The sequence below is a fragment of the Myotis lucifugus genome, unplaced genomic scaffold, assembly GCF_000147115.1.
Source record: "Myotis lucifugus unplaced genomic scaffold, Myoluc2.0 scaffold_617, whole genome shotgun sequence".
Lineage (NCBI taxonomy): Eukaryota > Metazoa > Chordata > Mammalia > Chiroptera > Vespertilionidae > Myotis > Myotis lucifugus.
In genome coordinates, this window is record NW_005871665.1 from 195,256 (window position 1) to 219,340 (window position 24,085).

General features: G+C 60.3%; 1 protein-coding gene across 1 annotated transcript in view; it reads right to left on the reverse strand.

Moving 5' to 3' along the window:
- Positions 1–149: 149 nt before the first annotated feature.
- Positions 150–24,085, reverse strand: part of OSBP2 (oxysterol binding protein 2) — a 56,361-nt gene continuing 32,425 nt past the window's right edge. The window contains exons 5-15 of the mRNA XM_023746020.1: positions 13,274–13,530; positions 6,110–6,305; positions 5,523–5,640; positions 5,088–5,139; positions 4,740–4,886; positions 3,666–3,911; positions 3,111–3,231; positions 2,826–2,929; positions 2,660–2,755; positions 2,396–2,580; positions 150–406 (exon numbers count right to left, since the gene is read on the reverse strand). Coding sequence (XP_023601788.1) covers positions 154–406; positions 2,396–2,580; positions 2,660–2,755; positions 2,826–2,929; positions 3,111–3,231; positions 3,666–3,911; positions 4,740–4,886; positions 5,088–5,139; positions 5,523–5,640; positions 6,110–6,305; positions 13,274–13,530 — 1,775 coding nt within the window. The 3' untranslated portion in view covers positions 150–153. The remainder of the gene's footprint in view (positions 407–2,395; positions 2,581–2,659; positions 2,756–2,825; positions 2,930–3,110; positions 3,232–3,665; positions 3,912–4,739; positions 4,887–5,087; positions 5,140–5,522; positions 5,641–6,109; positions 6,306–13,273; positions 13,531–24,085) is intronic.

Below are 24,085 nucleotides of genomic sequence, written 5' to 3' on the forward strand. Positions count from 1 at the left end.
GGCGGGCACAGCGGGCGGTGGGCAGGCAGCCTCCCCGCTGGTCCGCAGGGAACCCGCTCCCAGGCCCCCTCCCCCCTGGTCCGCAGGGAAACCCGCTCCCAGGCCCCCCTGCCCTCTCCCGTGGGTGCCCCCACCCCCGCCCGCCTCACCCCCTCACCGTCCTCCATGCTGCAACCCCGGGAGCAGGCCTCGGCCCGCGGGGCCGCCACAGGCGCTGTTTTCCTCCAGCCGCTGCTTCTCCGTGTTGGCCTCGTCCAACTGCCCCTTCTCCATCAGCCGCTGGTCCGGCTTCTCCATCAGCCGCTGGTCCGGCCGCAGCCGGCTGTCCGTGGGCGCCACGCCCTCCTCGTGCTCGTTGAGGGTCAGGGCCAGCTCGGAGAAGTAGTACATGTTCTCGGCGTTCTCCCTGCGGAGGCGACGACAGGGCATGTCCCCCGCGCCCCTCGCCCACCCGGGCCCCAGCCCATCTCCCCTTTCAGCCCACACCCCGAGGAGCTGGCAGCACCCCACTGCTCTTCCCTCTCCGCCCCGCTGGCTGCGTCTGTTTTGCTACATTATACTCCTGGGAGTTTCCCCATTTCGTCCACTTGTTCAAATTTATCAGCGAAATCTCTTCAGTCTCCCACTGTGATGACGGATTTATCCATTTCCTCCTTTACTAACAACATGTGCTTTGTATATTGTTGAGGCTATTTCATTACATGTATAATGTTTGAAACTATTATACCTTCTTAAGGAAATCAACTTTTTAACCTGTAGCTTTTGATTTGAAGACTCCTTTACCTGATATTAATACCATCATTATGGGGTATTTTTTTTGTTTTTTAATATATTAATTTTAGAGAGGGAGATATAGAAACATCAATGATGAGAGAGAATCATTGATTGGCTGCCTCCTGCACACCCCCCACTGGGGATCAAGCCCGAAACCCAGGCATGTGCCCTTGGCCGGGATCAAACCCGGGACCTTTCAGTCCGCAGGCTGACACTCTATCCATCAAGCCAAACGAGCTAGGGCTCGTCATTATGGTTTTATTGGTTAGCATTTCCACGATGTATTTCTCTCTCAGAGGGTGCATGTATCTGGATTCCTTCGCATCCTTCCCTGTCTCCCCAAACCCCAGCACGTGGTGTTGTCTCCCTTTGAAGTGCTGCGCCCAGTACCTTTTTCACTGTGGGTTTTGGGGCATCAAACATGCCGAGCTGTTGGTCATGCCCTCATATTTGGATGGTAGCTTGGCTGAACAGAAAATGTACCTACTATTTTCTTTTCTTCTTTACTTTGAAAATATTAACCCAACATCAGCTGCTGAAAAACCTGCTGTCAGTCTGATCCTCCCTCCCTGACTGGAACCTTGCGCTACAGTGTGGTCTGGGCAGAAGTCTGTCCTCCCTCCTGTCTCTGCGACGCTAAAGGCCCCTTCAACCCGGGGTCTGTCATTGCTTTACTTCTCTCCATTTTCCTTTCTTTTCCTTTCCTACTGGGATTCCAATTACACATACCATCTTAGTGGTCGCTCTAGGAATCACACTATGCATGCTTCACACACATCTGGACCCTCCCCTTGGGCAGCCTGAGGGTCTTCAAGAAGTTTCCTTCCCTTCACATCACTGTAGTTACGTTTTATGTTTACATTTTAAACCCCATGTGGTTATTTGTGTGTATTCACTGTTCACTTAGGTTCACATTCTTAGAGCTTCCATCTGGGATTCATTCGTCGGAAAATGTATTTCCGCTTCACCCTGTAAAGGTGTTCTCAGCGGGTGTCTAATTCCAGCCGCGTCTACGCTCCCGGGAGATCCCTTACTGCCCAGGAGGTGGCGGCTGTCAGTCTGCTGGTCCCCGGGCAGTAATCTCTTTTTAAAACCTGGCGGCTCAGTGTTTTCACTTCATTCAGTTTAAACAGTCCCACTGTGCAGATCTACGCGTGGAAAGCTCTCTCCTGTTTTCGCTCCAGGCCAGGTCCTGCGCTCAGACCGGAGTCCGCAGGGCACTGCGAGGACCTGCTCCCCTCCCTCGAGCGGCTCCTCCTCCCAGGCCTGTCTCCCTGCCTGGTTCTGATGGTTTCTGCTGGCCTGGACTTGGCGGATGGGTTCCCTTAGACCTTCTGAGGGGTCTCGAGTGCAGCGATCTTACGTTTCCTATCTTTGGAGTCTGTGTGCCACTGTGTCGTTTCCATTCCTTGGACCACGGGGACTGTCCCATGAGCTGTTGGAAGGCTCTGCATAGGACTTGCTACCCTGGGTGATGTCAGCCACCCAGCACGGCTTCCTGCCCACATGTGGACTGAGCCCTTCTGACCCCTATGCCGCTGGCTTCCTGTCTGGCAGGGTCCCCTGCTGTCCCCTCACCCTGCCCGCTGCCCTCAGAAGTCCCTGCGGCCCCCCCACTCACGGCAGCGGGTACTTCTTCCACAGCAGCTTGGCCGGCAGCGTCTGGTACACGGTCTTATGCTTGCCGTCCACGCTGGGGCTGCCGGAGCTGCTCTGCATGATCTTGGCGTACTCCATCTGCTCGTCCCACGAGCCTGACAGCACGTAGTGGGCCTTGCCCTGGCCGTCACTCACCACGCCTGTCACCTGTGGACATGGCAGGACCGGCGTGGGCAAGGCCTTCTCTGGGCCGACCCTCAGGGCTCTGCGAGGCGGCCTTGCTTACCTTCCGGGCCACCTCCTTGGAGAAGTAGCTGTAGGGCAGGAACTTCAGCTGGCACCGGTCCTTGGTCTTATGGTTCACAATCTCAATGTCCCCCGTCTGGTGAGAGAGGGTGGTGGTCAGCGGCCCATCCCCAGGCCAGACCCCCGCTCCCGAGGGCACCCCTGACCTGGTCGATCCAGAGCTTGCCCACGATGATGTTATGCACAGTTGAGGTGCTTTTCCTCCACACGTAGTGATTCCCACTGGCCTGGAATTCTAAGTGGATGGCACCTGGAGGCGAGACACGGGGTGGCGGTCATGGCTCCCCAGGCTGGGCCCCACCATCCCAGGGGCCTGGGAGCTGTATTCACACAGAGGGGAAAGGACACGGCCCTGGAGGCTTCTGGGTGTGGGAAAACCTTCCCCCTTATCAAGAACGTCTCTGCCCTGGGAGGGCACAGGCCCGGCTCACCTAGCGGCATGATGGAGAGGTATTTGCCCCGGAACTTGCTGGAGATGGTGATCTCCTGCCAGAGGCTCCAGCCGTTCCTGGAGAAGACGTGGTGCGCGGCTGATGGAGGGTGGTGGCTCACCTGCGACAGACCCGCCGCACATGAGTGTCTGCGGGACCCGGGCCAGGCCTGCCCCCAGGCAGCCGGCAGCATCGAGGGCTACAGACCCCTGGAGGCCCCGGAGAGACAGCGCTCCAAGGAAAAGCCAGGGCACAGCAGCAGGTGCAGCCTGTGACTGTGAGACAAGGGCTGGGCGTCTCCACACCCGGCTCTCGGGCTGTGAAGTGGGGGTGGTGGCAGAGTCTACGCCTCAGGATGTCAGGGTGCCTGCGACGGGCTTCGGTGCCCACTTTCCAGTTAACCTCCCCACTCCCTGCCCAGAGGCGGGAGACCCAGCTGCCTAACTGGACCGCAGCCTGACAGCTCCTTGGGCATGGGCATGGGCATGCCAGGACCAGAGGCTGGGTCCCCTTTGTCGCCTCTGACCCCAGGCCTGGAGGAGTGTGTGGCCTCACCTGCTCGCAGAGGGAGCGCAGGCCCATGTCCTCGAGGCGGTCCAGCTCGAAGGTCTCCCCGAGCATGGGGTTGAAAGGCTTGGCGATGCGGTGCACGGTGGTGGAGTAGGAGGACACGGAGAAGGCGGCCACCAGGCACATCTGCTCCACCGAGCTGGTGCAGTGCACCGCTTTGTCCAGCAGGTGGTGGTACTCCAGGTCCTCCGTCAGCCGTTGGAGCATGGACAGGGGCTCGTTGAAGTTGACCTGTGGGAGGGCGGGGGTCCGGCTGGGGTCCCGCTGAGCCAGCTGCTCCCAGCGTAGCACCCTGGCTTTTCTCACATGTGCAGGAACATTGCTGCTCAGACCGCACCTTCAGGGAGGTTCCTCTGACAACTGGTCCAGCACTGCAGTCCCACCTGCTCGCCTCCCCGCACCTGACCTGCTGTCCCGCACACTCGCACTACTTTGCTGTCCTTCTCCCACCCCAGGATGTCAACGCCAGGGCTTCTGCCTTGTTCAGCACTGAGCCATGGGAATGAGTGAATGGTGGACAAAGTGGGTCTGGTCTTGCTCATATTCTGAGCTATTGAGCTATTATGCAGGTTTTCTGTTGAGAGCACCTGCCGGCTGTGGTGCTGGGCTGTGACCCTGGGTCGGGCAGGGTCTTACCTGACACTCAGAAGTGGGTGCCATTCATCTCCCCCCTTTGCACCCCCTTTGGAGGTGAAGGGACTTGTCTGGAGTCACAGTGGAACCAAGTCTGGCCTAGAACCTCCAAGCTCCTCCTCTGGAGATGCCATTGTGGCCTGGCAGCCAGAGGGTGCCCGCCCGTGCCCTGAGCCTGCTGTGTGACCTCGCTGGGGGAGGGCCTACCTGTCTACACACACAGCCCAAGCCTGCCAGTCCCATGGACGGGTCCGGACAGCCAGGACATCATAAGGCCCCGTCAGGTGCAGCGACATGGGGATCCCTGAGACCTCTGCTCTTGGGGGATGGCGGCAATGACATGATTCAACAGTGTGTGCTCGCGCCTCAGGTGGCAGAGAAGGCGACTCCCAGGGGACCCAGTGAGGCCCCCTGCCTGAGCCCTACCGGCATGGGGATCTTGGAGAGCTCCCGGCCGATGCAGTTCTTCATGATGCTCCAGAGATTAAGGCTGTAGTTGGGCTTGTCGGGGATGCGGACACGCCTCTTGACTTTGGGGGGGCCCTTGGGCGTGAGTGAAGCGCCATCCTGTACCTGCCAGAGAAGCAGAGTGTGTGCATCGGCAGAGGCCAGAGCACGTGGCCCTCCCGGCCTCGTCCTCACCCCCGACCCAGGGAGTCTGAGGACCAGCTGCTGGTGGGACGGAAGGCAGCAGGCCACTGGGCCTGCCCCAGGGCCCCGAGCTCCAGGTGCTGGCCTCCCCTCAGCCCCCCTCAGGGCCTCCCCGTCACTCACATTGTCTGCCGGGGTCCAGTCCACAGGGCCTGTGGTCCCACCCTCAGTTTTTCTGCAGGAAACACAGTGGGGGCAGGTTATTTACAAACCCAAGGCCTCCCCAGGGCAGGTTGGAGGGGCCCCACTCTCTGAGGCCCGTGGCAGCAGATGCTCAGAAACCCTCCCGAGGTGTCAGCACAGCCTCCTGAGGCCAGGCCGACCCAGGACCAGGTGAAGCCAGGGGAGCACCTCTGGAGGAGCCACAGGGGTCCCAGCTCTCCCCCTCCCCAGGCCGGAACCGCCTCCAGCCAGTGAGTGCCCTGTTCTCTGTCCATTGAAAATGAAACCCTGATACAAACTCGACTGGGGCCTTTTTTGACTTAAGGAACAATAGACCCAATCTAAGCAGAAATGCCATCTGACATGAGACTTAAAGCAGCAGCCCCGAGAGCCCACCTGTCGTCCTTGGCCTCGGTGATCACAGTGATGAAGGCGGTGGAGTCTTCCATGGCGTCGAAATACTCCGAATCCTCATCTTCCTCACTGTCCTCTTCCTTGGAAGTCAAGAGGCTTTCTAGGGACACGCAGAGCTGCTGCGTCATTTGCGGCTTCACAGAGCCTCGTCGCACCCACCTGAGGGGTCCAGAGCCGACAGGACCTGCACCCCATACTCTGATCCTGATGAACCTGCCGTGGCTGCCCTCATCCACTCTCCGAATGTGCTTTCCTGTCACTGCTCTGGCTCAGAAGCCTCCTTCCTTCCAGAGCCCCCCGCCCCCCGTCCTTCTACATGCTGCTCGGTCTGGCGGTGGCCTAGCTGCCCTTTCTGCCCTTCCCAGGGCACCATGACTCCTAGCCTCAGGCAGCCGCCTGCCAGCCCTGGCACCGAGGGGACAGTGGGGTCACTGAACTCGTCTTTTGAGAAGTGGAACCTAGATGCGGGGAGACTGGCCAGATGAGGGCTGGCATGGGACACAAAGCTGGGAGAGGCCGGCCGGGAGGGAGGCTGCGGCTGGAGTGGCCAGGCCCGGCCCAGCGCTCACCCTGGCTGAAGTTCTTGTTGGGGTCGGAGGACCGGCCGGGCAGGCTGTTGCGGAAGGCCCGCTCGAGGCTGTTGTGCTGCTTGGCCAGCTGCTCGATGGTCTCCTCCAGGTGGATGCGCTGCTCCTGCTCATACTGCAGCGCCCGCTGCCATTTCCGGCTGTGTGCCTCCGCTAGTGCCAGAAAGTCCTTGCAGGCCTGGGGGGGAGAGTGTGTGAGCACAGAGCCTGTGGCCCAGTGAGGAGGACGGGTCCTGTCTCCGCCCCTTGCACCCCTGGGGGTCACCAACCCCGCTGCTGCCTCCTGGGCTGCCAGGGGACCTGGCTTTCTCAGAGCTGGTGGGGAACTGCTCTGGCGGCGCCCCTCCCAGCGGCGTCCTCTCTGTGAGACGACAGACCCTGTGCTCACAGCTCCGGGTCTCAGCTCACCCAGCAACATCCTCCAGGTGGGAGGAGGGGGTCATCCCCATTCACACATCAGCAACCAGAGGCTCCGTTCCCAGCAGCTCCTCTGCAAGATCCTGGGCCACTTCAGTCCAGGGGCCTCCCACCCTCCCTCAAGGTCAGGGTGCGGGTCCCATGTGGCCACACCTAAGCCACCGTAACCCGCTTCTCCAGAAGGGCCGGGGTTTATCCTGACAGGTGTCCTGGTGCAGGCGGGGGTGGGAGACCTCGGAAGGAAAGCCGTCTCCTGGTGCTCACCAGGCTCCCGGGAGGGAGCGCCTGCGCCCGGGGCCGTCCCAAGTCGGGGGCTCTTTTGAGTTTGCAAATAATGGATCTGTAGGGCGCCCCTGCTCCTGTGGAGCGGCCCTCACAGACTCCCCTGCAGTGTGGGGCCCTCGAGGTGGGCCTGGGTGAGCCCCCTGTGGAGCCAAGCCTTTATCCTCTGGGCCTACAGTGGCCTCCACCTCGCCCCAGTTCCCATCCCTTCCTCACCACTGCAGCCTGCAGGTGGGGCCCCTGACTGCACACCAGTGACCACCCCAACGCGAAGGCACCTCTTTGCTGGGTCAGCACCAGCAGGTGGAAGAGGCGGTGGTGGGGAGGCGGGCAGAAATGTTCCAGACGCTTACAGGGTCCCCCACCCCCATTCCACAGGCAGTGAACCTGAGCTCAGAGGCCACACAGCGGGGTCCCAGGCGGGTCACAAGCAAGGATGTCGGGGAACAACCCTGTTGAAGCACCAGGACTCGGCCCTGCCTGCCTCCCAGCACCTGTCCCTGCTGCTGGGGCCACTGCCCACACGGCAGGGCTGCTGGCCTCCGTGCCTGACCTCCACCTCGCGGCCACTGCAGGACAGGCTGGCGAGGAGCAGCAAGGGGACAGGAGTGTGACCCCTAGGACAGGCCACATGTGGCTGGGCTGGATATAAGATCAGAACGTCACAGCTGCCTACAGAGGGGACGGGGCTGAGGCTGCTGCACCACAGTATCTAAGGCCGTGGTTCTCAACCTTCTGGCCCTTTAAATACAGTTCCTCATGTTGTAACCCAACCATAAAATTATTTTCGTTGCTACGTCATAACTGTCATGTTGCTACTGTTATGAATCGTAATGTAAATATCTGATATGCAGGATGGTCTTAGGCGACCCCTGTGAAAGGGTCATTCGACCGCCAAAGGGGTCGCGACCCAGAGGTTGAGAACCGCTGATCTAAGGGCTCACATAGCTGGACCAAGGCCTTCACCACTGCCACTGGAAGGCGGGGGGGAGTGGGGGCGGGTACCTGCAGTAGATGAGCTGCTCCAGTCACCTGGGGGCTATGGAGAGCCCCAGTGCACCTACCTGGTGTCTGTCCCCAACGCCCAGGGCTTCCTCTGGCACTGCCACCCTTCTCCCAGCCCCATCCTGGCCACACAGCACAAAGGCAGGCGCTGGCCTGGCCCCTGCACCCGCCCGGGGAATGCTGAGCTGGGCTATGCACTACTGTTTGCCCACTAAGCTGGATTAGCCTGGGGCCCAGCAGGGGGGTTGCTGGGGGGGGGGGGTCCAGGGAAGGCCTGGCTGGTCCAGGCTCCGAACCCACAGTCACATTTCCCCTGAGACACTGCCACGCTCTCAGAGTGGGGCACCCGGAGGCCCCTGCCCACACTACACTTGCCGCTGAACCATGCACGGGGCAGGGACAGGCAGGATAAGGAGCCCAGCATCTGGTCCCCTCACAGGCACGGCCTCACTGCCCACCCTGGGCAGGACTGTGACCTCCTGGGCCTTGGAGTCCTCATGGGACAAACAGAGGCTGAAACTCAGGAGTCCTAGGGAGTCCCCGTCGGGGTGATGGCCTTCCTCCCACCGAGGCTACAGAGGTGCTTGGGATGAAGAGCTGTGGGCTTCTACCTCCAGAGGGCGGGAGCGAGAACCAAAAGGCCCGGGACAGAAAGGGGGTCCCCACATGGGCGGGCCCTGCCCAGCAGCTGCTGTGGGCCAGGACTCCCCGTCCCAGAGCCTGGCCTGGTGAGAGGCTGAGAGCTGCCCACCGACAGGAAACTGTCGGCCGAGGTGTGAGCTCCAAGGGAAGCTGCTGCCACGCAGAGCTCCTGAGCTGGAAGCCTGTGCCCAGGAGGGAGGAGGACAAGCTAATCGCTTTTGTGTTCCTAATCCTAATCCTGACGGCGACCTCGCCACTCCCCAAATGCCGGCAGGCGAGCAGGGCTTGGAGGATGCCACACTACCAGAAGCAGGGCCAGCTCGGGCCTTCGAGGCCAAGGGGGGGCCCTGAAGCGGGGATGGGAGTGCCGGACTCAGATGGGGTCCCTCTGGGTCAGGACCAGCCGAGCCGCCATCCTGTATATCCACCCTCCTGGGCCCTCGAGGCCGAGCAGCCCCCAGGGCCGGGCTGGCCATCTGCCTGTGCCCACTCCTCACCTGGCACTCAGCACAGGCTGCCCGGCACTCGCAGGGGCCAGCCAGCCCTTCCCACCACCGAGGGCAGTCACAGCCTCGCCTCAATGTGACTCCATGAGGCACCAGGCGGCAACTTTCACTGGGATCCAGACTTTAAAATAGCCCTTCCCACCTTCAGAAGAGCTTCCTCCGTGCACACAGGACCCAGCACCATCTGGCCACCAGTTTGCCAGCTGAGTTTAGACAGTTCCAGAATCTATTTTTACTCCTCTCCCCAGGACCCGAATGAGCAGGTTCTCCGGCAGCAGAACAGTGGTCAGCTGGACAGGAACCTTCCCACGGGCCCCGGAAGAACGAGGCGGGGCTCCGGGGCCCTCACCACTGCTTTGCTTGGGTGGGCGCAAGCAGCCCCCATGGTCTCCAAATGGGGCTCAGAGAAGCCTCAGTGTATCCAGCAGCCAATGGCTCCTGCTGACCTGGGTCTTTGTTCCTCTGATGCCTCTGACCTGGGGCCTTGGCCCTGAATTGCTTCCTCTGCACCTGCCCCCACCTGCCCCCCTCTGCCCAGGTGTCCCACTCTGGCCTGGACCTCCCCCCACCCCCCGCCTCCACCCCCCGCCTCTGCCTCCCCCCCTGCACTGGGCTCTGGCTGTGCTGGGAGCCACTCCTGCCCAGACTTTCCTAAGTCCCTGCTGTCAGGATCTGCACCGTCCCGTCCAGCTAGCTCTACTGCACACACCAAAATGTGACCGCACGGGCCTTCCTCGGGGCAGTGTCCACTGCATCGGGCCCTGCAGGTGGGCCTGATGGCAACCTCCCCATTAGCCAGAACCCCTGCTGCTTTCTGCCCCCACTGGGCACCTCGACCATCTTTGGTCTCCTGAGGGGCTCGCCCACAGACCGGCTTTGCTCACCAGCTGGCTGTACAAAACCTGTTCCTGGGAAAGGCCCTCCTGCATCCTGCCCAAACGGTAGGACCGACTAGCACATGAGGGCCGGGGCGGGGTCAGGAGGAGGTCTCCCCTATTCTCCCAGCAGCCTAAACCCCCACCTACAGGCTTCCCTGGGGCCTGTTGTCACCCCCACAGCCACTCTGCTGGCCCTTCCCTCAACGCCCAGCTGCCACTCACCCTTAGGTAACAACAGGGACCTCCCAGTGGGGCTCTGACACCTGCCTCTGCCTCACAATGCCCGGCTTCCAGGCAGTGGCTGCTGAGCTAAAAGGTGGGTTGAACCCTTTTCCTTGGCTGCACGAGCTTCACTGAAAGTGAAAGGCAAAGTGCTCTCAGGTCACACGCGAGGTCTCCTGACCGGGTTCCTGTTTCCCAGGCTCCCCTCCCCCCCTCCCTCCAGGTCCTTCCCCCCTCCTCCTGCCAGTCTGCTTCCATGACCTCTTGTTCCACCCCACCAGCCTGCTCTTTCCTCCTAAGGTCTTTTAACCTCCGACACACCCCGTCATCTCCATGGTTACAGGGCTTGGCCAGACCATGGAGGGGTCATGGAGGGCCTCCATGCCTCAGTGTCCACCAGCAGCCGCATGCTGCCCTGTCGCAAAGGGCTGGTTGGGGTGAGCTGGGCTGACCTGAACTCACGGCTCCTAAGGGTCACGGGGGTCGTGTCGTTGGAGGGGCCGAGTCCAGGCTCTGCAAGAGTCACCAGCTCTGAGGCGCCTCTCCCAGTTCAGTTGTGGATCTGGGTCAGGAGCAGTCTGCCTCGCTCAGCCCACCTCCGGGGCCCAGCACTGCGGGAGACACCACCGCCACCACCTGCCGCGCAGCCCTCAGTGCCTCCGACTGAGAGGGCTGAGAGGAGATGTGCTGGGCGGCTCAGGGAGGTCCCAAGGGCGCAGGCGGCAGGGAAGTGGAAGCGAAAGTCACAGAAGCAGCACTTCCCTGGCCATGCTTGGCCCCCGGGCCTACAGACAGAACCTGCTTCCACAGGCCAGGAGGGGCACCTGGCAGGGGGTACGGGACAGTCAGACCACCCAGGGCAGGCTTGCTCCCAGAGTGACCATGCAGTACCGTGCGTTCTGCCCAGGGCAGGGCCCGCAAGGCCAGAACTCAAGGGCAAGCCATGGGGAGCCCAGGCCAACCAGGAGCCCGTGTGCCAGGCCTGGTGACAGGTGATGGAGCCCCGGGCTTTGAGCACAGACCCTGGGGGTCACGCAGGGACCAAGGGCTGCAACCCCAGGTGCTCATGCAACAGCTGGGCCTGTGAGCCTTGGGCAAAATGACTGCTCTGGGCCTCAGGGTGGCACCTACACAGGACAAATGAGGAGGAGGAGGAGGAGGCTTCAGGACACCGACTTCACGTGGCTGAGGTGAAAAGCACAGCGATGGGAAGAAAGTGGGCGGCTGCTGTCCCACCACCACCGTCCCGGAGGCCTGTCCTTCAAACCCTGCTCCACCACAAAGATAGTTATAGGAAAAAGAGTAAAACTTGAATTTACTTTTTTCACTTAAAAAAAATGAATACCCAAAGCACGTGATGGTAATGTGTCCATTCCATCATTCACCTAAACCACATGACTGATCCATTGCTACCACATCAGCACATCCCGGCTTCCGGTCCCCACACCCCAGCCAGCGGCGGTTCAGGCTCAGTCTAAGACCAGTCATGTCTAGTGCTGTGAGCTTCCTCCTAAATGACAGGCTAATGCGCAGTTACCCACACAGTAATCCAACCAGGGAACTGCTGGGCTGCGTTTGATCAGACTCACAGAATCACCCGCAAGGGAATTTGCAGACGCTAAGCGGTTCATTCACTGCTCCTACGATCTTTCACAGCGCGCTCATTCACTGAGGCTCCCGTGTGCTGGGCACGGTGCCAGGCATGGCAGCTGCAGGCCCCAGGGATTGCCAGGGAACTGCCCTGGCCTCGCAGGGAGGACCTGCCAAGATGCTTCAGTAGAAAACCCATGGGACGTGGGACCAGACGGGGTGATGGTCAGCAGTGGTCGGGTGGGGACGCGCGCGCGCGCCCCCCCCCGAGAGAGTGTCTGCGTGGATGAGTGTGTGTGTATCTACCTGCTCCTTCCCGGGCGCCCTTTGGAGGACGTGTGTCCCTGTGGGCTCTGGCTGGCGGCAGTCTCTCCTTTCCTACGTGCATAAACCAGCCTCAGTCAGAGCGGATACCAGCATGGCCTGTCAGGCCAGCACCTCACTTCGGTGCCTGCACCTCGATCCCCATGGAGCTGGATGGGGAGAGGCCTGCATCAGGTTCACACCAGCAAGTGGGCAGAGCCCAGCCTGAGCCCAGCTCCCCTGCCACTCCTCTGACTCTCCTGGTGCCAGAACTGAAAACGGGCGTCATCACCACCCCCAGGGTCTGTGCTTCCTACCGGACAACTCATTCTGCACTCAGATGGCAGGCTGCTTCCATGGCTTCACACACAGGCGAGCCTCACACCAGCTGAGAGGCTCATTATCGGGGAAAAACCAAAACTGCTTACTCAGACAAAGTGGCTTCCGCCTCAGCGGATGGCGGGGGGGGGGGAGCAGTGCTCCTGGGGTGGGTGGGGAAACAGGAACACTGTTGCGTCGTTAAATGCTTAATCCATGTTCAGGGCATGCGGGGCCTGGGCCCCTAGAGTCGGGCAGTAAGGAGCCCAGGGAGCTGAGAGGGGTGGTCAGAGGAAAGCGCAAGCGCACACTGACGATGGGGCCGACACACAGGCAGCCCAGAGCTGCGGCCCAGCCACACCCTGAGCACGTGGACACGTCCTCGCACCTGCTGAGCGCCAGGACCTGTGGCTGTTTCTGGGAAAGGGTGTCCCTCCTCAGCCCCAGGCCCCGGTACCCCGGCCGCTCCAGTCCCAAGCCTGTGCGGCAGGAGCAGGGTGGGTGGGGGGTCCGCTAGCCCCACAGCCCAGTCCACCTCAGGCCAAGATCCCAGGTGGACTCCAGCCTCCATCTTCCCCCACCCTTGGGTTTCCTGGTGTCGGGCAAAGAGCCTGGTCCCGACTCCGACCCTGCTCTGCTCTCCCTCCTGGCTTCGGAGGCTGGACCCCGCCTGGGGCTCACTAGGCACCAGGACTGCCCTGTCTCTGGTCGGCCCGATGGCCGCCTGGACCATGTTCCCTGGACCCGGGCCACCACCTCTGTGTGGCTTCCCCTCTCTGACCCAACCCCGGTTTCCACCAACCGTTAAAAAGGATGTCCTCGCCCAGCGACCTCTGGGAGGACGAGGTGATTACAGGATCCAGAGTGGAGGGCGCCAGCCCTGGGAAACGACCTGACGCCACCTGGTCTGTCAAGCACCCCAGCACCCGCACTTCCCTCTGGGGGAGCCCCGGGCCAGGGCAGCGGGATGGGGGGACACTCACGTTGATCATAGCATTGGACGTGATGCGGAAGAGGGTGGCCCGCTCGTTCACAGCCTTCAGCTTCTCGCTGCTGTCGTAGGGGATGCGCAGGCTGTCCAGCTCGTTCAGGGAGCGCAGCAGCGCGGCGCCGTGCTTGGCGAGGAGGTCGTGGCACGTGCTGAGGTCATCGAGCTTCAGGGAGAGGTTCTTGATGGTGCTCTGGAGCTCAGTCTTGTCAGCTGGGGCGGCAGTCTCGTCGTCGTCGTCCCCAGAGTCATCTGCAGAAACAGTTGCCATGGTGATCACTGATACTGACAGCAGGAGGGGCCTGCCGGGCTCGAGGGAGGAGAGTACCCTCGACGGTGCCAGGTCCTGCCCCCCGCCAGGGTGAGGGGTCCCCCGGCCTTCCTGGGTGGGCACAGGCCCTCTCGGGTAGTGGGAAGGGATGTAAGGGGGACCGAAGAGGTCACTGAGGCTCAAAGAAGTGCCGTCACGCCCCGGGCCACCCAGCTAGTCTGCTGCCTCCAGAGCCACTTCCTCCACACCAGGCTGCCAGGGCCTCGCTGCCGGGTGAACGCTGACCTCCCCACCCCCTCCTCTCACAGCTGCCCAGTGACCTCAAGTGCCCTTTCCTGGGAGGCTGGGGTGCCCGAGGTCCTGGCCCGCTGCCAGCCAAGCGGTCAGAGCTGTGGGGGCCTCCAGGGGGCCCAGGGTCAGGGGGTCCGGGCCCTGCTGCTGCTTTAATGCGGAGCACGGGCCAACCAGGAGGCTGACACGGGCTGTGGGTGCCAGAGCCTGTGACTGCTCAGGGGTTTCTGAAATCCTCAGCAAGAAACCTCTTTAGATGAAGGAAATCTGTAACCCAAGATACAACCCTTTTGAAAAAGGTGCGTACTGTGGAAGAATAGACTTCTTCCTGGGTGGCCACGGTTGAGTCACTGCCCCGAGCAGGTGGCAGTGCCAAGCCAGCCAGTGACGTGGGGCCCAATTGAGCAGGGGTGGCGGGCAGCATGCATTGCACAGCCTGTCCCTGGCGGCCATAAGGAGCCTCGAGCCGGGGGCAGGAGCCTCCCCCCGCCCCCTGCCCCAGCGAGCCCACCTACAGCCCTACATGACCCAGTGTCGGGCCCTGGGCCACTGGCTTTGTTCATGTGAACGCGGCGCCTCGCAGGGGTCGGTGGTGGGCAGACCTTGACTATCATTTCCGTTCTGTCAGGGAGAAAGTGCAGGTTCCCGGAGGACAGGCCGCCAGGGTAGGCCCTGCAACCAGGGGGCAGAGCGGGATCTGCAGGTCAGTCTGCACAGAAGGCCTCGCCTCTGCCTGGGTCGCCTTAGAAAGGCTCCAACAGCTAACGTGCATCTTGCCTTGCTGCGTGCCAGGCCCTGGGCAAGGGCACTGCCTGTTAGTGCGGCTGGGGGAAAGGGTCACTGACATGCCCATGGTCACGAGGTGAGGGAGCTCTGGAGCATCTAGAATTCAGACTTCGGGCCTTAGCTACAATGCCACCTTCCTATCACCCTTCCAGGTTCAGTACGTCTAGCAACCAGAAGGGCCAGCCACTGACCAGTCAGGGTGAGGGAGGGAACCACATATCTACTTAACTTATTAAGCAGCATGCCCTAGTAAGCCCCTCTCAGGGTCCAAGTTCAAGTCCAGCCGCCAGGGACATGGGATGGCTTGTTCCGCTCCCAAGTCACTGGGGTTTGGGATGGGAAGACACCAGTCAGCAAGTACAGACCAGCACAGCCTGTTCCCTGGGGATGGGGAGTGAGTCTCTCCAGGCAGACAGTGGGAGTAGGAGAACGAGGGAGGCAGAAGAGGGTCGGGGAAGTGAGTGGGTGGGTGAGTGAATGACCGATCTTGGGCACATCCCAGGAGATCTGTCAGGCCCGTCAGTCTGCGGTGGCGTGCACGGAGGAGCCGGTCACACACAGGATGGCGGGATCTGGAGAAGGAAGTGAGAAGTAGGGGGGAGCACAGAGGAGCTAGTTGGAGAGCGCAGAGGGTGAGGGCCTTTGACATGCCAAGGAGCCTGGGCCTTCGTCCTCGGTAAAAGGGAGTGTGTGGTGGCAGGTGGATGGTGGGCAGATGGCAGGGACAGAGAGGTCAGAGGCCTGGCAGGGCTGGGGCCAGGGTGGCCAGGGGCTGGAGAGAACAGGGTCCCTAAACCCAGCCCGGACATGATGGTAGCACCCACCAGCTCCAAGGCGATGAATGACCGGTGATGGCCTCACCCCGACACTGTCCCTCCACCCGGCCAGTCCTCAAGGAGAGGATGGGTGTCACTCAGAAGCTGACATGTGGCCCAGCCTCCCAGGCTCCCACAACCCCACGCCGGGGAGGAAGCAGAGCTGAACAGTGAAGGGGACTCTGCCTCCCAAATGGTGAACTCTGGCCATGCTGAGTCCCCAAGTCTGTTAGGGGTCAGGGGTCCTTTGCAAGGAGCAAACCCACACGGGCAAAATAGACGAAACTCAGAGATGCAAACAGAACTACTTCGTGTGACCTTCCTCAAATCGGAGAAAAGGACGGACGGCACTGAATGAGCTTCCGCTTTCTGAGGGGTGAACAGCAGATGCCCAGCAAGGGCCGTGAAATAGCTCCTCAGCTTCCACTGCCCACTGTCCCCTGACGGGGACGCCCTTGGCGGCAGATTCGGTGCAAAGCAAGGAACACGCTTGTATGTATAAAGTTGCTGAGGCCTGCAGTTCTCAAGCTTATGGCCTTGGGGATTCTAGAGCTTTTATCACCCAAATATACTCTGTCCCCACTTCCCACTGGGAATAAAATTCAGCCACAATGAACATCTGCGAGGAACAAAGAACAATCCAAACTGCAACACAGCAGACACTGAGCTATTGCCAGAGGCAAAGTCCTACAGAAATTTTGCAACCATGTTAACACCAGAACAGCAGCAGCTGCAGTCGGGGTTCAGACAAAGCCCCTGCCGGGCACAGAGGAGCCCCTCTCCCTCGAGGCCAGGACTTAGCGCACAGCAGCTCTCAGGAGGGGCCGCCAGGCTGCCCCGGGTTGTGGGGTGCCTGCATTCCTAGGCTTGTGGCCCCTTCCTCATCCTAAAAGCTAGCAGAGCAGCATCTTCAGTGTCTCCCTCTGACTCTGACCTGCCTGCCTCCCTCTAAGGACCCTTGTGACTACCTGGGGCCCACCTGGGTAGTCTCCCCATCTCAAGACCCTCGATCACCCCTTCAGGTCCCTTTGCCATGTACCCAGCACAGGCCCCGGGAACAAGGACATGGGGCCACTGTTGAGTGGCCGCACCGAGCGTGGCTGGGCTGAACACCGAGCTGTGTTCTCTGTCTTTGATCAGACATTTGGTTGGCTGGCCTAGCAGGTGGTCCCCAGAAGCTCCCTAGTTAATCCCGAGACTCCTACCTGCACACAGCCCCTCTGTCCCCCCCTCACAGCCTGGCACATATGCCTCCTGACTGGTCAGAGGTGATTCTGGGATGTGGCTTTGGTTAAGTGCACTTGTCCGTACACTGGGGGTGGATAGGTTCATACTTATGTATATATTGTTAGTTCCCACCTGAGGATATTTTTCCATTGATTTTTGGAGAGTGGAAGGGAGTGGGAGAAACAGAAATGTGGATGTGAGAGAGACACATCGATTGGTTGCCTCCTGCACGCACCCCAACCAGGGCTGGGATTGAACCTGCAACCCAGGCATGTGCCCTCGACCAGAATCAAACCCGGACCCTTCAGTCCCTGGGCTGATGCTCTATCCACTGAGCCACACCGGCTGCGGATATGAGTGCCCCCTCTGGAAAAGGACATTAAGCACCCCACGCATGACAGTGCAGAGCCAGGACGTCCTGGCATCAGCCTATCCATATCCCTGTCACCTTCATCAGCACCGCTCACTTCTGCGCATAGTCAGTCTTGAATTTACTTCAAACCACAAACGACTTGGAGCCAGAGGAAGCCACTGTGCCCCCACCCCTGCTCCCCACTCGGGGCTCCCCTTGAACCCTTTAGGAGCCGCTCTGGCCGAAGAGCCCAGTGGGCACCTGAGCCAGGGCTGGGACCTTCTTTCATGGGGGGCTCCTGGGGAGGAGTGGGTTGCCATGGAAACAGCCAGCTCAGCGGAGCCAGGTGAGCTATTTTTACAAGTGGAGCTCTTTTACATCTTTGGAGGAAAATAGATCAAGTTTCTGGATGGCAAGTCCTGTCAGGGGGCAGCTTTTTGAAACCCAGAACCCAAAAGGCCACACAGACTGGTTAGGGACAGGGACAGGGTGGTGACACGGTGGCGGGTCAGAGGCCCTGTGGCCACCCCATTTGCAGGGTCTCTTGCTGGTTTCTCCCTCACCTGCCCACAACCTCCCTGAGGTCAAAACACAGGCTGACCGGAGGGTCCCCTCCCTCACACACCATGACTGGAGGTGCTAACAGCCCTGGCTGACGGGGGAGGGGGCGGGGGCTGGGGGGGGCCGGGGGGGGGGAGTGAGGTGCAGGGCAGGCAAAGTCCAGGCCACGGGGAAGCCCAGTGCTCACTCCTCCCTCGGCACCCACATCTGGCGCTGTTTGGGGGGCGGGTGTGCTGAGATGGGCCCTGACAGAGGGACAGGACGCCGGGGAGGAAGGGCACAGGCCTATGGGGGTGGAGGGACAAGCACAGGAGCCCAGTGGGGTGCTGAGCAGGGAGGGCATTTAGATGGCCCCTCCCCGAAGGCCCTGGGCTCCTCACAGTCTACTGAGCAGCCGCCCTGACCCCTCAGGCTCCCTCTCTTGGGCTCCCGAGAGCCCAACTGGAATAACATCCAAACATGTAAAAAGGGGACAAAGGTCATGGATAGCCTGCTCATCTCTCTAGGCCCAGCAGCAAGCTGGACACAGGCGCCAGGGCCCTGGGGGGAGACAGGGAGCAGGGGGAGGAGGCAGCCACCATAGGGGACCCAAAGGATCGCAGGGTGGGCGGTGCAAGGCAGGTGGAGGCCTGAAGCAGCCAAGGCCCGCCACTGGCTGATTGGGGTGGGAGCGGGGAGTAAGGGACACATCCTGTCTGAGAGTCTGTGTGTCCTTGCTCACCCCCCGCTGGACCCGCTGGCCTGGCCTGCCTGCTCCACAGAAGAGGGGGCACAGGGAGGGGAGGGTGGTGAAGGACCCCCCCACACACAAGGACCCACTGCACCAGGGCCTGAGACCCGGCTGTCCAGCGGAGGCTGATGGGCACTTTTGTCCCCAGCAGGACTAACCTTGACCCGTGATGCTCCCTCAGGCCAGCAGCACCATGAATGGGGCAGCACTGCTCCCCTCCCTCTGCTGAGCCTGACTGCGCAGAACGGGGAGGGGACGGGCCTCAGTCCCCGGGTGGCCGCACCTAACGGGCTCCCAGACCCCGCGCGGGGTGGGCTTTCATGCCACCCTGAGCACAGCTGCTGAGCTGGGAGTGTGTGTGCAGCCCAGCTCTGCAGACACACCCACCGCAGGGCCTCTGAGGAGACACAGCAGGTGTCGGTTTCGAGTGAGAACCTGGGGGCGCTGCACTCCTGGCAAAAAATAGCCATTTCCCATCTGCAGTTAGCACCTCAGAGAGTCAATGGCAGCAGGTTTGGTGATTTCTGTTTAGATTGCAGGAGGCTATTCAGCCACCTGAGTTTGATCCCGGACTGTAACCCGCCGAATGCTGAGAAGAGACAGAAAGAGACTTCAAGGCAAGTCCACGGGATGACAAGTAACTCCAGTGGGTCCGAGCGAGAGCGGCGGGTGCTCAGTGACTGCCCGCTCCTGTGCATCCGTGTGCCGTGGCGTCCCCACGGGTGACAGGCTCTGCTGCGGGAATCGCACCCACAGAGGAGAGGGCGGCCTGGAGGGTTAAGGATGGTGCCCCTCCCCCAGGAGGCAGGTGAATTAATGCTGAGAAGTTGGGCCTTGAGGACGCTGGAAGGATGTTAGGATCTAATCTGGTGGAAAATCAGATGATAAATAATAAATTGTGAAACCCTGGCAGGCAGATGGAAAACGCAAGCCAGAATACCGGCGTCATCTTGTTCTTCATGACCCTCTGCGGCCATCGCCCCTCCTCTCTCCCTGGTGACCAGCACAGGGGTGTCGAGGGCAGCAGGCGCCCTTGCAACCACATTGGGTTCTCTGGCAGCTTCCCCGGGAGAGGGGCACGGGCTGCATCCTCAGCAGGACAAGGTGGGCCTCAGGGATGGGTACCCTACATGTAAGAACTGGGCCTGGCTTCCATTCTCCCAGAGCTGCAGGGGCAAAAACCTCATCCCTCAAACACGAGTCTGTAGGGCATCCTCTGGCGGAACCCTCTGCAGGAGCCCTGCTGGCTAGCGAGGCCAGCACAGTGAGAGGCAAAGAAAGGGCCGGGCACAGTGTCAAAGCTGCCAGCCACATGAGGGGTGAAGAGTAGGCGCATGAGCAGTTAGGCTGCAAGGACACCCACAAGCAGTGCCTCCCTCCTTGCCAGGAGGCTGACCCCGCGGCCACACGGTACCCGCAGGAAGACTAATGGCTCCGGAGCAGGCCCACCTCCCTCCAGGGAAACAAACCTGGCGCAGAGACGGAGCAAAAATAGAGGCGCGTGCTCGTCATGGCATCTGCTGTGATGCTGAAGATAACCTACTGCCCCAGCCTGCAGAACGCCCAGCCCACCTATGGCTTCCACCTTATTGGGGTTTCCCTGGGGTCTCCTTTAGTGAATGGGGTGCCCATCCCAGGTGAAGCACTGTGGGGTGCTGACTCTCCCCAGGGCCTCTGGGCTCACTCCCCGTCGCTGTCCAGGTTTAAGTCTTACCCCAAGGTCCCAAGGAACATGGGCAGCTCCTTAGCCGACCCAAGGCAGGTGCAGGAGGGCCAACCTCACAGCAGCTGGACTTGGGCCGGGAGACCGCCCCCCACTCCCCGGCTGTGAACTGACTGGGCTGCGGGCACGGCTGCTCTGGCCTGAGCCCGCATTCAGGGAGCACTGGCGCGTCCCTTTCTCCCACCTGCTGACATCAAGCCCGGGGCTCCCTCTCCCCACTGCCCTGTGCTGCCTGCTGGGCAACCAAACTAGAAAAAACCCTCCCCTTCTCCCGACAGTTCAGGAAATGAAACAGTTTCCGTGTTTCTATGTTGCAGACTAGCCTTGGTCCACTGAGCACAGTTCAGCTTTGTGTGTTGCTCTCATCAGAGTCCGTGTAGCAGCTGTTCCATATCCCTCTGGGCTATGAGCTCTGGTCTCCCCATGACCCCGCCTGTTGGGGCCGTGGTGGGAACATGGCAGGAGGGCTGCTTTCTGCCTCTGCTGGCGCTTAGGGAGGTGCCACGCTCAGCCCAACTCCCAGCACAGCTCCTCAGAAACCATGACCACACTTCACACACCTCCCACGTCACCAGGCACCACTGGGACCCGATCGCCCAGCAGTCCCCACCCAGTGAGAGGATCCCTAATGCACAAGGAGCCCACCTGTGTGCGTGGTTTCTGCGCAGCACAAACGCCCGTCTCCAGGCCACAGGAGGTCAGGTGACCCGTCCGTGAGAACCCCCCGGATCTGCCCCGGACAGCGTCACTGCTGAGCAGGCCACTGGAAACTACTCCCTTACACTTTCCTGGCCTGAAGACAGCCACGCTGCTTATCCCTGGAAATCATCTGATGCCGTGTAATCACACTCAAGAACTTTCCACGTGCAGCTGCCTCTTGGCGTCAATGACAGGGAGGGAGCAGAGGCGGGGCCCCGAGGTGGAGAGAGGGCTCCCACCAGCAGGGAGGGAGCACGGGCTGCGTCTGCCTGGCTGAGCCCCCATCCCGGGCCGGGCAGGCGGGAGGTGCTACTAGAACCTGTAGAATGAGTGGATGGCACTGTGTTGTCTGCGAGGCGGTGTGCAGATGTGAGCAGTGAGGGGCTTAAGGTGCTCTGGGGTCAGGAGAAGACTCAGTTCAGGGCTGTCCTTGTGCCACCCCTGACTCGAGCTAATACAGGAAGCCAAAGGGACGTGGATCACAGCCCGATCGCCCTGCGACCTGCCCACCTCAGCCAGACCTTGGCCACACAGTCCCTGCAAGGAATCGCCTTCACCCCGCCTTCACCAACCTCTCTGGTTGCTCTTCCACCTCTGCAGTCTGCACAGAGGTGGGTGGGCCCGGCCGGGCAGAGCTCGGAGGGAAGGGCGGGGAGGAGACCCCAGGCCCTGCGGAGGTGGAACCTCATGCTCTGCCCCACGTCAGGCAGACGGGCGAACTCTCGTCTCAGAGAAACCAGGGGCTAAAGCAGGCCCTTTCGTGGAACCAAGTTAGAGAGCGCTCCCCGTCTACGAGCCAAGCAGACCTGGGGTCCCACTTTGCTATTCATCACCCCTGTGACCTGGCATAGTTACTAAACCTCCAGTTTTTCATCTGCAAAATGGGTAAACACATCTGTAAAGGGCTTAGCACAGTGCCTCGCCTCCAGCGAGGCCATTATTGTCTGGCTATGGAAAGGGTCCATGCTGAAGGTCCCAGCCATATCCAGCACAGACCAACACATGATAACGCTTCCCTTTGGGTTTCCACACAAAGGCAAGAGGAGACGCAGCTGATGGGCCACAGGAGGGTAAACACAAATAATAACCGAACTTGTGGGGAAAACTCATGCTTTTTGGTTAGTCAAGTGCAAGTGGAAACACTAACAGGGCACAACCTTATGCCGGTCAAAGACTCAGGACGATGGAGGTCTCACGCAGGGGAGGTGTCCACCCCCAGCCCCTAGAGCAGTGGTTCTCAACCTTCCTAATGCCTCGACCCTTTAATACAGTTCCTCATGTGGTGGTGACCCCCAATTTCATTGTTACAAATTGAACATAATTAAAGCATAGTGATTAGTCACAAAAACAATATGTAATTATATATGTGTTTTCCAATGGTCTTAGGCGACCCCTGTGAAAGGGTCGTTCGACCCCCAAGGGGTCTCGACCCACAGGTTGAGAACCGCTGCCCTAAAGCGTTCAAGGACCGGAACATTGGGCCAAAGGGCGCGGGGTACCACAGAGATGAAGTCACATCTTTGGACTCAGTGTTCACACTCTTGGGAATTTGTCCCAGAAAGAAACACCAGAGGAAAACTTTACATGCCAGCAATGCTCAGGCAGCAAGCAGTTTGGCTCTGACAATGTGGGAAGAACCAACATCTAACAGAAGGAAAAGGCTTCCCACAGCTATCCAACGGACACACTAAGCCTGCGATAATGTGGGAAAGTGCTTAAAATGAAAAGGCGTGTGAAATGGCAATTTTGTATCCCAATGATGTAAAAAGGATGCTCACATAAAGGAAAAATACTAAAAATAGAGACCTAAAAACAGTGACATGAGGGATATTGGAGCTATGGAAACCCCATGAACATCTGGAATTGTTGCCTTAACAGTAAATAGCCCTTAAAAATAATGACTGCACGGGGGGTTTGGCCAAGAACAAAGTGTATCTGGGTGTGGGTATGTGCTGGGGGAGGTGAGAGGGGGTTGGGAGGGAATTTCTTCAGGCAGATGAGCAGCTGCCAAATTGTTAATGATCTCACGGTCATGCCCCATACAAACCGCTCAGCTTCTGATGTAAACATATCCTGGGCAGAGGGGAGCACCTGGGGGCTGGGCCCGTTCTAGCCTCTCAGGAAAGAACATCTGTCCTCTAACCAGCTCCCACCTACAGCCAGAAGGACGCCGGGCCTGCCAGGCCACGGAGGACTGCCCACGGGCACTGCCGGGGTGGAGTTGGGCTCCCTGAGATTGTGGCCTCGTTCCGCCTCACCACCCGCCCAGCCCGAGCAGCTACTATTTCTGAAGATGTGCGTCAGGCGTCACTGTTCAGCACACACGTCAGAGGAAGCAGTGCAGAAAAGGACATTTCTCTCTGGCAGCCTGAAGCCGTAGCTCCATCTTTATTCACACTGCTCATCTGTTTGATCAGATGCTGTGCCGGTCGGAGCTGCCGGGCACTTTACAGGGAAACCAGGCGTCGGGAATGACTCCCGTCCACAGAGGGAGGCGCTGCAGGACCCTCCCTGACGAGGTCAGAGGAAGAGGCACCGAGAGCGAGCCTGTCCGTCAGTCCATGCCCACTCTCCGCCCCGGGCAGCGCCTTTCCTCGGAGCTCACGGACTGCTGCGCCGTGTGCACATTCTCATCTCTTCGTGGCGTGACCAGCACCCCCTGGGCTCTGAGTTTGGCCAGCCGGGGGTGCGCCCCTTCCTCTGTTCACTGGTGTGGGTTCCTGTCACCTGGCTGTGGGTGCTGTGCGCCCCACACAGCTGCTGGGACAGTTCTTCGCACAGAGTGACCCTCCATTCTATTATCGTCACGTGGTCAGTGCTGGCAGAGCGTGCAGGCGCTGGCCCTCCTCCTGCCCGTGTGGTCTTAGGAAAGGCACCTCTTTTCCTTTAGCCTCAGTTTCCCCATCTGTAGAATGGCATGGCTGATAATCAGTTTACTTGCTGCCACTGATAAGGCCCCCTTATGTGTACCAGGCAGCCTGGCTCCACCGGATGGGGGTGCTAGAACGGCCTCTCCCGCATCACTCCAGGTCTCAGTTGGCTCTGAAGTCAAGACTGTATCAGGCGCAAGGCCCCAAGGTTGCCCTGGCAAGCTGGCTCACTGAAACCGCCCTCCTCAGCCTGTGTGAAAAATACAGCCGTAAGCATTGCTCCCCGACAGGCATCTCCTTGTGAAACATGTATGCACATAAGCACAGTGGGCGAGCCACACAGCAGTAATAATGTGCAGCTGCCATGTGCCAGGAAGAGGCAGGGGCTTTCATACATCACTGCCATCAGGTTCGTTCACCAGGTAGAATTCTTACCTGTGGAATCCTACAGGTAAGCAGACAGAGGCTCCCCCAGGTGACAT